The 13255-nt window shown below is 41.2% G+C and overlaps 1 protein-coding gene across 3 annotated transcripts in view; it reads right to left on the reverse strand.

Annotated features, from left to right (window-relative positions):
• Positions 1–13255, reverse strand: part of PLEKHG4B (pleckstrin homology and RhoGEF domain containing G4B) — a 70601-nt gene that overhangs the window by 39331 nt on the left and 18015 nt on the right. For 2 of the 3 annotated variants that reach the window (XM_053362360.1, XM_053362362.1), the window contains exons 3-5: positions 4903–6223; positions 1498–1692; positions 690–813 (exon numbers count right to left, since the gene is read on the reverse strand). In XM_053362360.1, the coding sequence (XP_053218335.1) occupies positions 690–813; positions 1498–1692; positions 4903–6223 (1640 nt within the window). The remainder of the gene's footprint in view (positions 1–689; positions 814–1497; positions 1693–4902; positions 6224–13255) is intronic. The other variant, XM_053362361.1, reaches the window with a different exon arrangement.

Below are 13255 nucleotides of genomic sequence, written 5' to 3' on the forward strand. Positions count from 1 at the left end.
GAAGATTGCTCTTGTGCTCATGTTCTTCCCATAGGCATCTAGTTGGCCACTGTGAGAAGAGAACGCCAGACTAGATGGGCCATTGGTCTGAACCAGCAGGGCTATTCTTATGTTCTTATATAGATGCTTGAGCATCAAGAGAACTGGGTGCCAAGACCTGTTACATACAACAGAACTTCAAGGGACACCATCGAATTCACCCCAAAAGAACTGGTGCACCTGTAATCATTTGTACATGTGCCAAAACTAGCTGAGAGGCAGCACATGGAGATCCACACTGATCCTTGCAATGTTCCCTAATTGTTCTCATTCAGAGTGGTTGGGGCAACCGAGTCACATGGGTGGGGTACAAGAAATAAAGAATAATAATAAATGAAATAACCACAGTGTGAAACATTCACACCAGGCTGGCCACACTCTTGTACCTCCAACAACTGCGAAGAAAAATCAATTTCAGCTGGGGCAGCCTCACATCCTTGCTGAAGCCCCTCTCACCCACAGCATAGGAACAGGAGCCCTCTGCTGTATCTAGCTACTGTTACACCCTATATAAGCAGTGGTTTTTAGTAGTTCTTCTGTTTCAAGCAAGCTATTATTCTAGGGCCTTGATGAAAATTGAGTCTTAACTCCTCTGCACTACTGGCATGAATGTTACACCAAAAACATGAACAGTTGCTGCTGCTTCTTACCTGGGAATACTGTGGAAATACACTAGAAGTTGTGTGAGCTCATGGACTCTCAAAGGTTCACTTAACCAAGCACTATTACTCATGCAGACCTGCACAACTGCTCTTCCACCACGATCCCTGTTTCCTATGAAAAAATTATATATATAAATGAATCCTCTGTAATAATGTCCTACACCTCTTGAGTGTCTTCTTTCCCACAAACCAAATCACTTTGCCTGCATGGGTAGAAGTGGCGCCTTTTGAAAGCTGAGAGGGAACAGAGCGTAACAGATTCCTTTGTGGGGAACCTTCATCCCTTTACTTGGGGGACATTTCCTTCCCTCCCTCCTCCCACACGTGTCCCTTTGCCCTAGGAAACGCATAAAGGAACAGCATTGCTTTCTCCTGACTAACAGAGACATCAGTTGTTATGCTACAACAACAACAAATATTTCCAAACTGAAAACCAAAAGGTTTACATTTTAGAAACAGGCAGCAGTTGCCTGGGTTCTTCCTTCAGATAGTGAGAAGATAAGCTCGTTATTATATGATGGTATTCACTCTCTGAGAGAAGGATCCTGCTGCCTGGTTGAAGACAAAAAGGCCTACATTTTTCAATTTCAATGTTTTTGTTACACGGAGCACATCATTTCTGGAGTACTTTTTGCAGGACTTCCCTTGTCTCCTGCCCATTCCCCTTACCCAGTTAGCCCAACTTTGCTGCGACAGATCATGGGAAGCCCCGCCCCCCCGGACATGCCATAAGAGATCTTCGTAAAGTTCGGACATGCTTAACAACATTAACTTTTCACTACTATGTAGTACATACCACACAGAGAAATGACTCCAGACTGCAGTAATTCTTGATTAACTTCAAGCAACTGGTGTGATAACAAGCGCCTGGGGTCCACAGTGTTTGCAGACAGCAGCTCATTCTCAGGGCAATGCAGCAGAGGTGGTGAATTTACAGTAGACTCGTAATCCCGAAAATCAATTCTGGAGTCTCCGAGGTCTGGAGAAAATACTAGTGATGTGAAAGAAGACAGCTTAGAGTCTCCACCCTCTCTTTTTAAATAAAATAAAATAAAAATGTGTTTTATTGGTTTTCAAGTGTAACACCATAAACATAGCATAAAGCCAAAAAAACACATGGAGTACATATTATTGGATTGTCAATTGCATAAAGTAAAATTAAGGAACATGCACAATAGTTTCACTGGTTAATTAGTCCACACACATGTGACATAGGGGGTTGTAACAGCTGTGCTGACGTAGTCATGTGAACAACAAACAAAGACCATGTGTCTAAAGATTTGTTCCTCTTTGCCTGTCCATTTACAACACTGCTGTGATGGAAAGTGCTGGTTCCCAAACAGAAGCATACCTGGAAAGCAAAGTAAAATTGTCTCCTGTTTTCTACCTGGCAGCTATCTCCAGGTAGAGAGAGAGACGAGAGTTCAAAATGAAACCTTAGGGTTACAATTGCTCTCAAGTGACAAAAAGGGCTAATTTAGGATTCACAATCAAATTATGAATGATGGTAATAGAAATTTCAGGGGACATATTTTGCCAGAAAGAATGTTTCTGGAAACAGCCCCACCACACGTGGATCAGGGATCCCACAGCATTGCACCCTCTCCAACAAGATCTTTCTCTCTTTCCTTTGGAAAGAAGCCAATTTTCACTTTTGAAAAGTGATTTTGTAAAGAGTTACACGGTGATGAAATTTAAGTGGAGCTTGATTTCTTGCAGGACACTAGATACGTTAAAAAAACAACCCACAGCTTTCGTGCCTTAGCCTCTGATCATAATATGCACTCAGCCCTTCTGACCGCACAGTTCCACTTCGATACTGACTGAGAAGCAAGAACTTTGCAGAGAAAAGTTGTTATCTATGTGCAATCCTATACATGCCTCATGGAAGACTGCATAGGATTGCATCTTAAATCAGTTCTATCTGATGAAAGTCAGTGGGACTAACAGCCTATCACATGTATTTTTGCTTGTGATTTATATTTGCGTTCAATATAAATATGCATAGGATTGCAACCTAAATCTTCTTAAATCTCCATCCATTCATTTAAATGGCTTCTGAATAGGCCGATACAAGAATAAGTGTATTAAATGACCAAAATGCTATATGGTTGGTTTTTCATGATTACTTTTTTAAAAAAATCTCTTAATTTCTTAAGAAATTTCTGCTGAAATCTAGGAGAAACTGAAAACCATATAATACCTTCATACAACGTGACAGCCACTTGTTATAGTGCAGTTGGTAAATGTCGGTAGATAAAATAGTATGTTATATTCTAAAGATTTAGCATTTGCAAAATGCTATGCTAAAAAATTATATGATATTGCTCTTGGCACAAGAAATATTTGCTTTTAGAGCAGCCAACAACTTCTGAAGTTGGTTCTGACCTAACCCAAAGCAAAATCCTCTAAAAAAGGGAGAGGGAGGGGGGGGACATTAACTCGCCAAAGCCAGGAACTGAGGATTGGGGGACTTTGCATTTAGTGATTATTTTGAGATACTATGGAACTAATTGAATTGTGGCTCTGACATCCTTGCCTCATCTGAAAAGGGAAGATAATATCGCAAAAGCATTATTCCCCTACATTAAACAAACAGATCTGCCTAAATTTGAAGCTTGGGAATCTGGACTTTTCTGAACACCCAACTGGTTAAAAATAGTTTCAGGGAAGCTTCTAACATGAATGTTATTTTCCTACTTCCTACAAAGCAATAGGAAACAGAGTTATTTCCTCATGTATATTGTAAACACCTGACAATTGTAAATGTGTATAAATTGCTGCATACAGGCTGGAATTATGCAAACACAGAAGAGGCTTTTGTGCAGGAATGCAGCATGGGGTCAAGACTGTTAAATACAGTGTGTGTGTGTGTGTGTGTGTGTGTGTGTGTACAAGTATATATACATTTACATATACATATGGCCAATATACTCTTCTGTCTAATGAAGTCAGATTTATCTAGCATCACATAAAACACTTTATAAGAAAACTTCTTTGTAATATGGGTTTCTCCAGGACCTCTGTGGCTCCCCACAGCTACTGGACCAAATGGATACCCTCAAGGGAGTGTGGTTTTCCGCTATGGAAAATAATGTGACCTAACACCCACATAGAGTGGCTACAAAGAGCAGTGAGTGGTTAAGAAGAGGGGATGAAGAGGGGGAAAGAGGATCTAGAGAAGGCAGATGAAGACCAGAAACCTTTTTAGCTCATTAATATCCAGAAAAGAAACAAAATAAATTCCCGCTGATGATAGCTCTTTGGTCCAGACAGTCATACATGCCTCATACATAGCATTTATCAATGCAAATGTACCCAGATATGGGGGGGGGCTGTGATTTTCACATGCAGTGGTGTACACTTTGTTTTTCCTTAATCCTGTGCATAATGTCATGTGGTAAAGGTAAAGGTACCCCTGACCATTAGGTCCAGTCATGACCGACTCTGGGGTTGTGCGCTCATCTCACTCTATAGGCCAAGGGAGCCGGCGTTTGTCTGCAGACAGCTTAGAGGTCATGTGGCCAGCATGACTAAGCTGCTTCTGGCAAACCAGAGCAGCGCACGGAAACACCATTTACCTTCCCGCCGGAGCGGTTCCTATTTATCTATTTGCACTTTTGACGTGCTTTTGAACTGCTAGGTTGGCAGGCGCAGGGACCAAACAACGGGAGCTCACCCCGTCGCGGGGATTCAAACCGCCGACCTTCTGATCGGCAAGCCCTAGGCTCAGTGGTTTAACCCACATGTGGTAAGTGGTCCTAAATCACATGCACTGGGTCAGTGCAAGTAAAATCCCACCGATTTCCCAACACTTTAGACTGTGCCAATGGTGACTTTAAACCTTGAGTTATCAGAATTGCTAACACCGGATAGATAGCTCTGTAGTTGCTGTTCTTCTGTTGTCTAGCTCCATTTATCCCACTGCCATTCCATTTCCTAGCTCTGCTTGTTCTGCTGCTGGTATGCTTAATGTTATAGATCTATTTACATCATTCAAAGCCACAAACTTATCTTTGAACTCTCAGAATATAGCAGGATATCAGCAGAAAACAAAAACCCCCGCCACCCCACAAATAAACATAAATAGCACCTATGCTTCCAAACTAAAATAAAATAACTAAAGGCACACCGGTTAGCATGGTTTAAACAGGCTGACTAAATAAGAATAAGTGAGGTATCTACTTTGCATCTGTTTTACCTTCATCCTCTTTGCTTTTTGTAGCAATGAATTCATGAATATGTGACTCCAGTCTCTCAGACCTTAGAGAATGTCCATTTATGATTTTGGGGGGATTTTCACTGAACACTCCATCTGAGGGCACCCTGGATTTATAATCTTCACTCTGTGAGCTCTTATGCGTCCTGTCTAAAGACCGTGATCTTCTTGAACCTGACCTGCTACATGCTGTTTCATGAGATACAGTCCATTTTTCAGAGGCCTGGGCACGATTCCCAAATCTAACTGTCTGTCTTGTTTCCTCCTGTTTTGAAATTCTTTCAGACCAATAGCTTTCTTGCCAAACATTGTTTTCACATGTTTTTTCAGTGACCCTGCACTCATTCTCCACCTGTCCCATGACATGCTCTGATGGTTCGTCTTCTGCAATGGATTCCTCAGAGCTGGAACCAAGACTCATTGGGTTTTGCAAAGCTTCTATATAAGACTTTCTAAACAATCGCTTTGTTTCAAAATACAGAGAATCCCGCCCTCTTTGACATGGGCTGCTCAGGTCTGTGCTGAAGGATATGCTTTTGGGGCCATTCCTTTTCACTAGTGGAGGAGTTGCTGAATCTTTAAACAAATCAGGTGTCAATTCAGATGTCATTTTTGGTTCCTTGATGGCTTGGTCTGCAACTGAAAGCGCTCTTGGATTTGCTTCATCAACAGTTCCATGCTCAGCTTGGGTTGATGGGGTTTGTATTTCAGCCTTGCCCCCAGGGCCATGACATAAATCAGAATCATCATCACCTTGGTTTCCACAGTTGCCTGCAAGCGGTACCTCTATCACGGTAGAACAGGTATCATTAGAGGTCGAACTCTCATGTGAGCTGCTGCTTTCCATTGTCTGTGTCATAGCTTTAGCATCAGGACTGCTGCTGATCAATTTTTCAAGCAGAGAGCTTTTGGAATATGTCTGCAGAATTGTTTCAGCTGTAGGGACAAATATAGGGTTCACAATATTTTTCCAAGGTGTCCTATATATGGCTGGGCCTGTAGTCAGCAAGCAGCTCTGCAAAGGACAGCCATTCAGTTTACCATTTACATTTTCCAAAAACTCTATTGTGAAAATATATCCGTACATGGTTTCAGGTACAACAAGCTCTTCCATTCCTTGCCCATGTCTGGAGAGACATTTTAACACTAGGTTGACTGACTGCTTTCTCACCGGCACAATCTGGAAGTAAAAATCTCCTGGTTTTAAACGGGCTTTGTGGAGGGATGCCAGTTGCACTATGATCTTCTCATGGATGCACAATGGCCATCCTTCATGGTAAAAAATAAGGCCAGTATAATTGCCCTGTAAAAAAGAGAGAAAGCAAACTAAGTGAAATATATTTGCCTCATATTATGCTATTAACATTTGTGCAGATTTAGCCACCTTTTAGTACAACAGAAAAATGTGGTAAATTAATGTAGCAGTTGACTCATAGTAAAACAAGACAACAATGGGTAATAAAAAAGTTACGTATGTTCTATTTTAGAACGAACAAGTTTCAGAATCAATAGTGTCTTATGAGTACAAATAATTAACATAGATCACAAAACTAGTCCTCGATATATTCCTCTGACTACTGTGATCAGTTGCTGAACTCATTCCTAGAAATGTTATATCAGTTTTTTCAAATATACTGCAGGGCTAGGAAAGGAGACCCTTCTCATTTTTGAATGACTGATTTTGTTATCAAGCTGCCAAACCATGAGAATGCTAATTCATTACCAGCAAATTGCTAGAATTTTCACAGGAAGTGACAAGCTTCCCTTACCCAGATCATGTTCAAACATGATGATAGTGCTCATATTATGGTAGCTTGCCCCCCCCCCCATATACAGTATTTATAAAACTGAAATAAAGCAATGTTAATATTTTGGAATTGTTGGGATGGCTTTAACAGATATATCAACTATCCAGGTAGGAAAAACATTCTCATTCAAAGAAGTAATGCAAAAATAACTGAAAAAATGTTATAGAACGAGAACCACTCTGGTTTGTGCCAGTCAATACTCTTGATTAAAACTGTCCTGGGACTAAAGAAATGCAAAAGGGCCATTCCACCCATTTCATGGTAGAGAACCTGCATTTGCTAGTGAGCATAAAGTCATAGAATCCTAAAATTGTAGGTTTGGAAGGGACTAGGGAAACCCAGCCAGATGGACAGGATAACAGCAACAACAACTAGTCTACAGAGAGTTTCAGCCAGTCCTCAATCTCTGTATGATAAATGTTTCCACATTTGTCTGGATCTTGTTCACAAGTGTACACCTAAAAATGTACTGTGTAAAGTAGACTTGTGATTTCCCAGAGTTAACAAACGGATGCATCTTAGTAACTGAGGCTCTAAAGAAGCATTAGGAAACACTCTCCGTGACCCTTTCCTCTTGAGGGAGAGCTGCTAAGTTCGGAGTACATAAAGATTCCATTGTTTCTTTTTAAATGAACAATATTGGGAGAGCAAGGTATCTGACGGAGGCATCCTGTCTCTTTGCCAGGGGTGGCATATTTCTGTCTCAGGTTTCCATTCACTGAGCAGTCATTTCTTTACTCATGGGCTCTGACAAGGGGATTTCCTTTGACCAGCAAGATTCACCCTTTGGATCTGAAGAGGCTCAACTCCATTAAAGCCTTTTGTCTGGTTAATAATGCCAGGGTATGGCAGGGGGGGGGGGAGCCCTAAAGCTTTAAAGCTTCACTGAATGCTGTAAGAATTAAAGGATTAGGCCCCATTCCCTTAACTTTGAAATTAGTAGCAAAAGAAAAATAATCAGGTCCCAACCTAAGTTTCACATAAGTGAGCAAGGATTTGGAAGGCATTTTTGTATAAATGCAATGCCAGTCACATACGACTGCACCCTTCCTTATAATACTGCTATGAACTGTAACTGAGAGACCATTGAGAGAGGTTGGGCTAAACAAGTAAGGTGGAAATGGATGTTTCATGGTACAAGTAGTAGATGAGGATTTCTTTAAACATCTATCCCAGATTTCAGCACCAAAAATAAATCCAGGGCTGCTGCTCATTTGTTGAGGTTGGGTATGAATTCAGGATCTAACACAATGTTGACTACTATTAACTATATACAGCTCTCTGCCAGGACTCTGAAACACCAATGTGAAGTAGGATTTCTCCTAAGTTGAAGAAGATAAGGGTGTGAGGAGAGTCAGGGGGCTTTCATAAGGAGAGAATGCAGAGTTAATTCACTGTGCTAGAATATGAATATGGTATCCTTGGGCTTTAGTGGAGTAAGTGTTGACTTCCCTTCACTTTCCCCAGGAACCTCATGAAATCATAGAGGTCAGCTCCTGGGTGGAGGCTGGGGCACATGGAGAGCACGCGGTGGGGGCAGGGGGTGGCTGCCCCCCTCAATATTGGGGGGCATAGCCCCCTGCCCCTAAATATTGGGGGCTGGAGCCCCTTGCACACCATATACCCGCCACCCCTGCCTGCACACATGTTCTTTGGTCCTCCCTGAGCTTCCAGGAGGCAAATCATCCTACATTCATGAGCACTTTCCAGCAAAACAATCTTGTAGTCCCACAATCAAGGCCCTATGAAACAGGAGATTCTTTGTATGATTTCATTCAAACATTGCTATTGTGAAGCTTATGGTATTTGATGCTTGCTGGTGTAATGCTTTCGGCTCTGAACACATCCACTGTAGGGTCAAAATCATACCCTGAGGTAATAGCCTTTGCAGCTGTCCAAAAGCCAAATATATTAGTTTTCTGATTCATTCCGAAAGGAATGTGTTTATTGAAACAGACAACAGGTACGCTTCAATACCTCTCTTCCTCTTTCAGGTCTGGGCTGGTGTGTTGCATCTACCAACTACTATTTATCTTCTATTCTGGGATTTCTCTTTTACTGTGCTAATCAAAATGCTATACCAATTTACTTTGTTTAAATACCAGGGTGCTTGTTGGTGTAACAACTGAACTATGTCATTAATCAGTAGGATAACTCACTTTACAGGTGTTTCTCAAGTACATTCAACTGCAGTTAGGCTTTTTTTTTACTAACAAGAAAAGAATCAACATCTAGAAAACCAACACTTGAAAGTTTCTTTAGAGACCTCTGTACTGAGTATTATTCGACTGATGTTCACTTAGGATTCAAATAAAAAATGGCAGGGAGTTAAAAAACACTTGATTATAAGTTAAAGCTCAATTTAAATGTTTTGCTTTGCAAGAAATTATAACTTTGAAAAAGCTATGAAAAAGCTTAGAAAAGTAGAGAAATTAGGCAAGCATTCCCACACTAAAAGGGTATTTATTAGACCAGCTGGCAATCTAAATGTTACATTGCAGTGTTCAAGTATTCATTCATTAATTCAGATGAAACAACAAATATTTTGACATATTAAGCACTGACAAGTTTATGGCGTAAGGGTATGTGGACAAGAGTCTAGCTCACAAAAGCATATGCCGTCATAAATAATTAGTCTTTTAGGTGCCACAAAACTCTTTCTTATCTTCAGCCCAAACAGCCTAACATTGCTGCTCCTCTGGAAAATTCACAGAATCATAGAATCACAGAACTGTCAGAATTACAGAGACCCTGAGGGTCAGAAAGTCTAACCCATTGCATGCAGGAATCTTGCATTACATATCAAACACATAATTCTTATAACATGCAATTCATATAACAAACACAAATTACATGTAGAAGTGTGTTCAGAATGCGACCATAGCAGCACTTTGCAGTTCACTGAAACTTAACAGAGAAACAGAAGTTTTCTTACCAAGATTTTCTGTTTCCATTTGTCTCATGAAAGGCATTCCTTACTTTGGGATGGCACCTCCCACAGGCTGAGATGAACAGGGTGCAAGTTCTTCTACCTCACCAGGGTGCCACCCACCCTCCCAGACTGGCTGGAAAATCAAGAACCACTCAACCCCCTCTGATACTTCCATAGAGATCCATGAAATAAGGCCACAACAAGCAAACGAAACACAAGTATGTAAGAAAAGTCTGCTGGGCAGCCTAATGGCCCATCTAGTCCAGCTTCCTATTCTCACAACCAGATGCCTGTGGGAAGCCCACAAACAGGATCCAAACATAAGAACAGCCTCCTCTCCATGTAGCTTCCAGCAACTGGTATTCAGAAGCATGACTACTGCCTCTGACCAAAGCAAAGTCAAAGCATAGTCATCCTGGCTCATAGCCATTGATAGCCTTATTGTCCGTTAATCTGTCTAATTCTCTTTTAAAGCCATTTAAGTTGGTGGCCATCACCTGCTCCTGCCAGAGCGAATCCCAAGGCTGCCGGTGTGTTGCATGAAGAAGCCCTTTTTTTATCTGTCCTGAATCTTCCAACACTCAGCTTTGTTCTAGTGTTATGAGAGAGGGAGAAAAACTTTTCTCTGTCTACTTTCTCTATGTCATGCATAATTTTATACACTTATGTCATGTCGCCTCTTACTTGCCTTTTCTCTGAACTAAAAAGTCCCAAACACTGCAGCTCCATCTCCTTGATGATTTTGGTTGCCGTTTCCTGAACTTTTTATAACTTTACAATATCCTATAAAAAGTGAGGTGACCAGGACTATACACAATATTTCAAATGTGGCCACACCATAGATTTGTATAACGTCATTATGATATTAGTAATTTTATCCTCAATTCCTTTCCTATTTATCCCTAGCATTGAATTTGCCTATTTCATGGCTGCCACACACCTTCAACATCATCATTGAGCTAGCCACTACTACCCCACCAGCCAGTTCAGACCCCATGAATATATGTGAAATTAAGATTTTTTGGCCCCAACATGCATCACTTTACATTTGTTTGCATTGAACTGCATTTGCCGTTTTACCACCCGTTCAACCAGTTTGGAGAGATGCTTTCAGAGCTCTTCCCAAACACATTTTTGTTTTAATGATCCGGAACAATTCAGTATCATCAGCAAACTTGATCAGCTCACTCCTAACTCCAGATCATTTAAGAATAAGTTAAAAAGCACTGCGGGGGGGGGGGGGCGTCTTCCTTCTAAGTCTTGTTGAAAGCTTGTTGAAAGCTCAAATACACTATGCCAACCAGATCACCTCTATCTATGTGGTTGCTGACACCCTCAAATAACTCTAATAGGTTTGTGAGACAGGCTTGCCCTTACAGAAGCCATGCTGGTTGTGTTCAGCAAGGCTTGTTCTTCTATATGTTTGGTTATTTTATCCTTAACAATACATTCCACCAGATTGCCTGGGCCAGACATTAAGCTAACTGGTTTATAATATCCAATTATCCAAAACTCCAGCTACAACTTCACATGCACCCAGTGCCTGCAAAATGTATATAAACTACTAATACTGTGGGTTGTCTTTTGCACATATTCAACTTTCCTTAAGGGTCAATTCGTCCTTTCAACTAAGGCTTGCCTATCAATACCACTCAACAGGTCTCAAAAGTAAATAGCCATTGCATCCTAGTAAGTTTTACATAGCTATGATGTACTAAAATGAAAATAAACCCTTCAAAATAAAGCACATATTACAACTGAAAATGTAGTGGCATGGCATTTGCTTTGTATGCAGAAGCTCCAAGATTCAATCCACAGCATCCATAATTTATTTTTTAAAGTATTTTAAAAGGCCAATGTAAGACAGTTTCATATATTCGTCATTACATCTGATAACACTTAGGGCTCATCCAGACTTGCTCATCCAGACCCTTGCTCCACCGCTTTCTTCCAGGAAAACCCAATATTTACTGCTGAATCGGAGCAAATGTCAATTGGGTTTTCTCTGGATTGATGTTTGTTCCAATTTATCACTAAAGAATAGCATTTCCAGGAGAAAGCAGTGGGGCTAGGGCAAAACCGCTTGGACCTATGCCAAGCAAGTGTGGGACAAACAGAAAACAGCTCAGATTCACACTTTCTAGGCATGGGACAAGCGCAAGTATGAATGAACCCTTAGATTCTGTGCAGCCTTAATATGAGAGTCTATGCAAGTACAGCATCCGTAAGCACTTTCCAGTAAGTAAGGATACTTAAGTGCTGTGAGAAATTAAATAAACAGTCAGAAAAGGAATTGTTTATATCTGGAAATAAGTGCCACAGAGTTCAACAGTATTTTTGCTAAGGAAGCATGCTTTAAATTGCACCCTGAGAGAACTGACACAGGCTGCAATCCTAACCCCCAGTGTGTGTTGCTAGAGAGGGTGGAGCCTGAGTGGATATCCCAGTTTGTTGACCTTCAGCCTCTACTGGCAGAGGGAAGGTTCCACCACAATGAAGGCACCCACTGCAGGCATGTCAGTAACCTGTGGAAGGGCCCCCAAATGGTGCTGGAGATGGAACTTTGCCAGCCATGCTCTGGCTCCTACAGAAGGGCCCAATTTGGGCCCCCCTGCTGTGACAGCAAGTGCAGCCAGCTGGGCTTCAGAAGTGGCAGTGAATCTACATCTTCACGCTCCAGTTGGGATTGATTTGGAGAGAACATGTGTGGCATTGGGATCCACATCCTTTTCATGTTACTACTTTGCGTAACATTCAAATCAGCATAAATCCAACTGCTGATAATGCCTAGCAGAGCCTGGTATACTATAAAGAACATTATTATGAGCAGCAAAATTCACTGTGGTGATAAAATAAATAAAAAGAGGTTACTCTTGCATCTCCATCTGTTTCCAGATTATTATGAGACTAAAACATCAATCTCTCCTCCTTGCCCCCAAACCAGCAATTAACTCAGCTGGGAAAATACGCTATTTCTACTGTATCAGCAGAGACCATGATAGCTACGGTTTCCCAGTCAGGAAACTGAAAGTTGCCAGCAAAAGAGGGGGAAAGAAATACTTGCTGAGGCAAAGCAGAAGAAGAGTGGCATTTGAGGGCTGAAACCTCTGTCATCAGGGCAATGAATAATCGTACACAGTTCATTGTGGAAACAGAACTGTCCTTTATGCGGCTACAATTAAACAGTCACTAAATCCCTTGCTCTGACTCCTGTTGAGCCTCAGTACTTTGCACAAACACTGGGCTATAAATTCTTTTGCCTCCCTACTGAGCTGCAGTCTGGGGGCTGTAAATCTTCAAGTGATTTCCTGAATAATTGCATTCCTGAGAAAGTTGCATTCACAAGGTGGGCAACCACTCTCTCCTTCCGCTTCACTCCCAGCCAAGAAAGTGGTCCTGCTCACAAAGAAGCCAGCTGAAGAATTAACTGACTTCAATGGATGGAGAATAAACTTGAAACGGTAATAATTAGGCTGTGCGTGCTTATGAACAGGGAAAGATTCAAGTACTCAAGTCGTATTTCACATTAAAAATATGTAACTAAAAATGTTTGATTGTTTGAACAGAGTTTTGTTTTCTATACTCTTTATCATAC

The sequence above is a fragment of the Podarcis raffonei genome, chromosome 13 (genome assembly GCF_027172205.1).
Source record: "Podarcis raffonei isolate rPodRaf1 chromosome 13, rPodRaf1.pri, whole genome shotgun sequence".
NCBI lineage: Eukaryota > Metazoa > Chordata > Lepidosauria > Squamata > Lacertidae > Podarcis > Podarcis raffonei.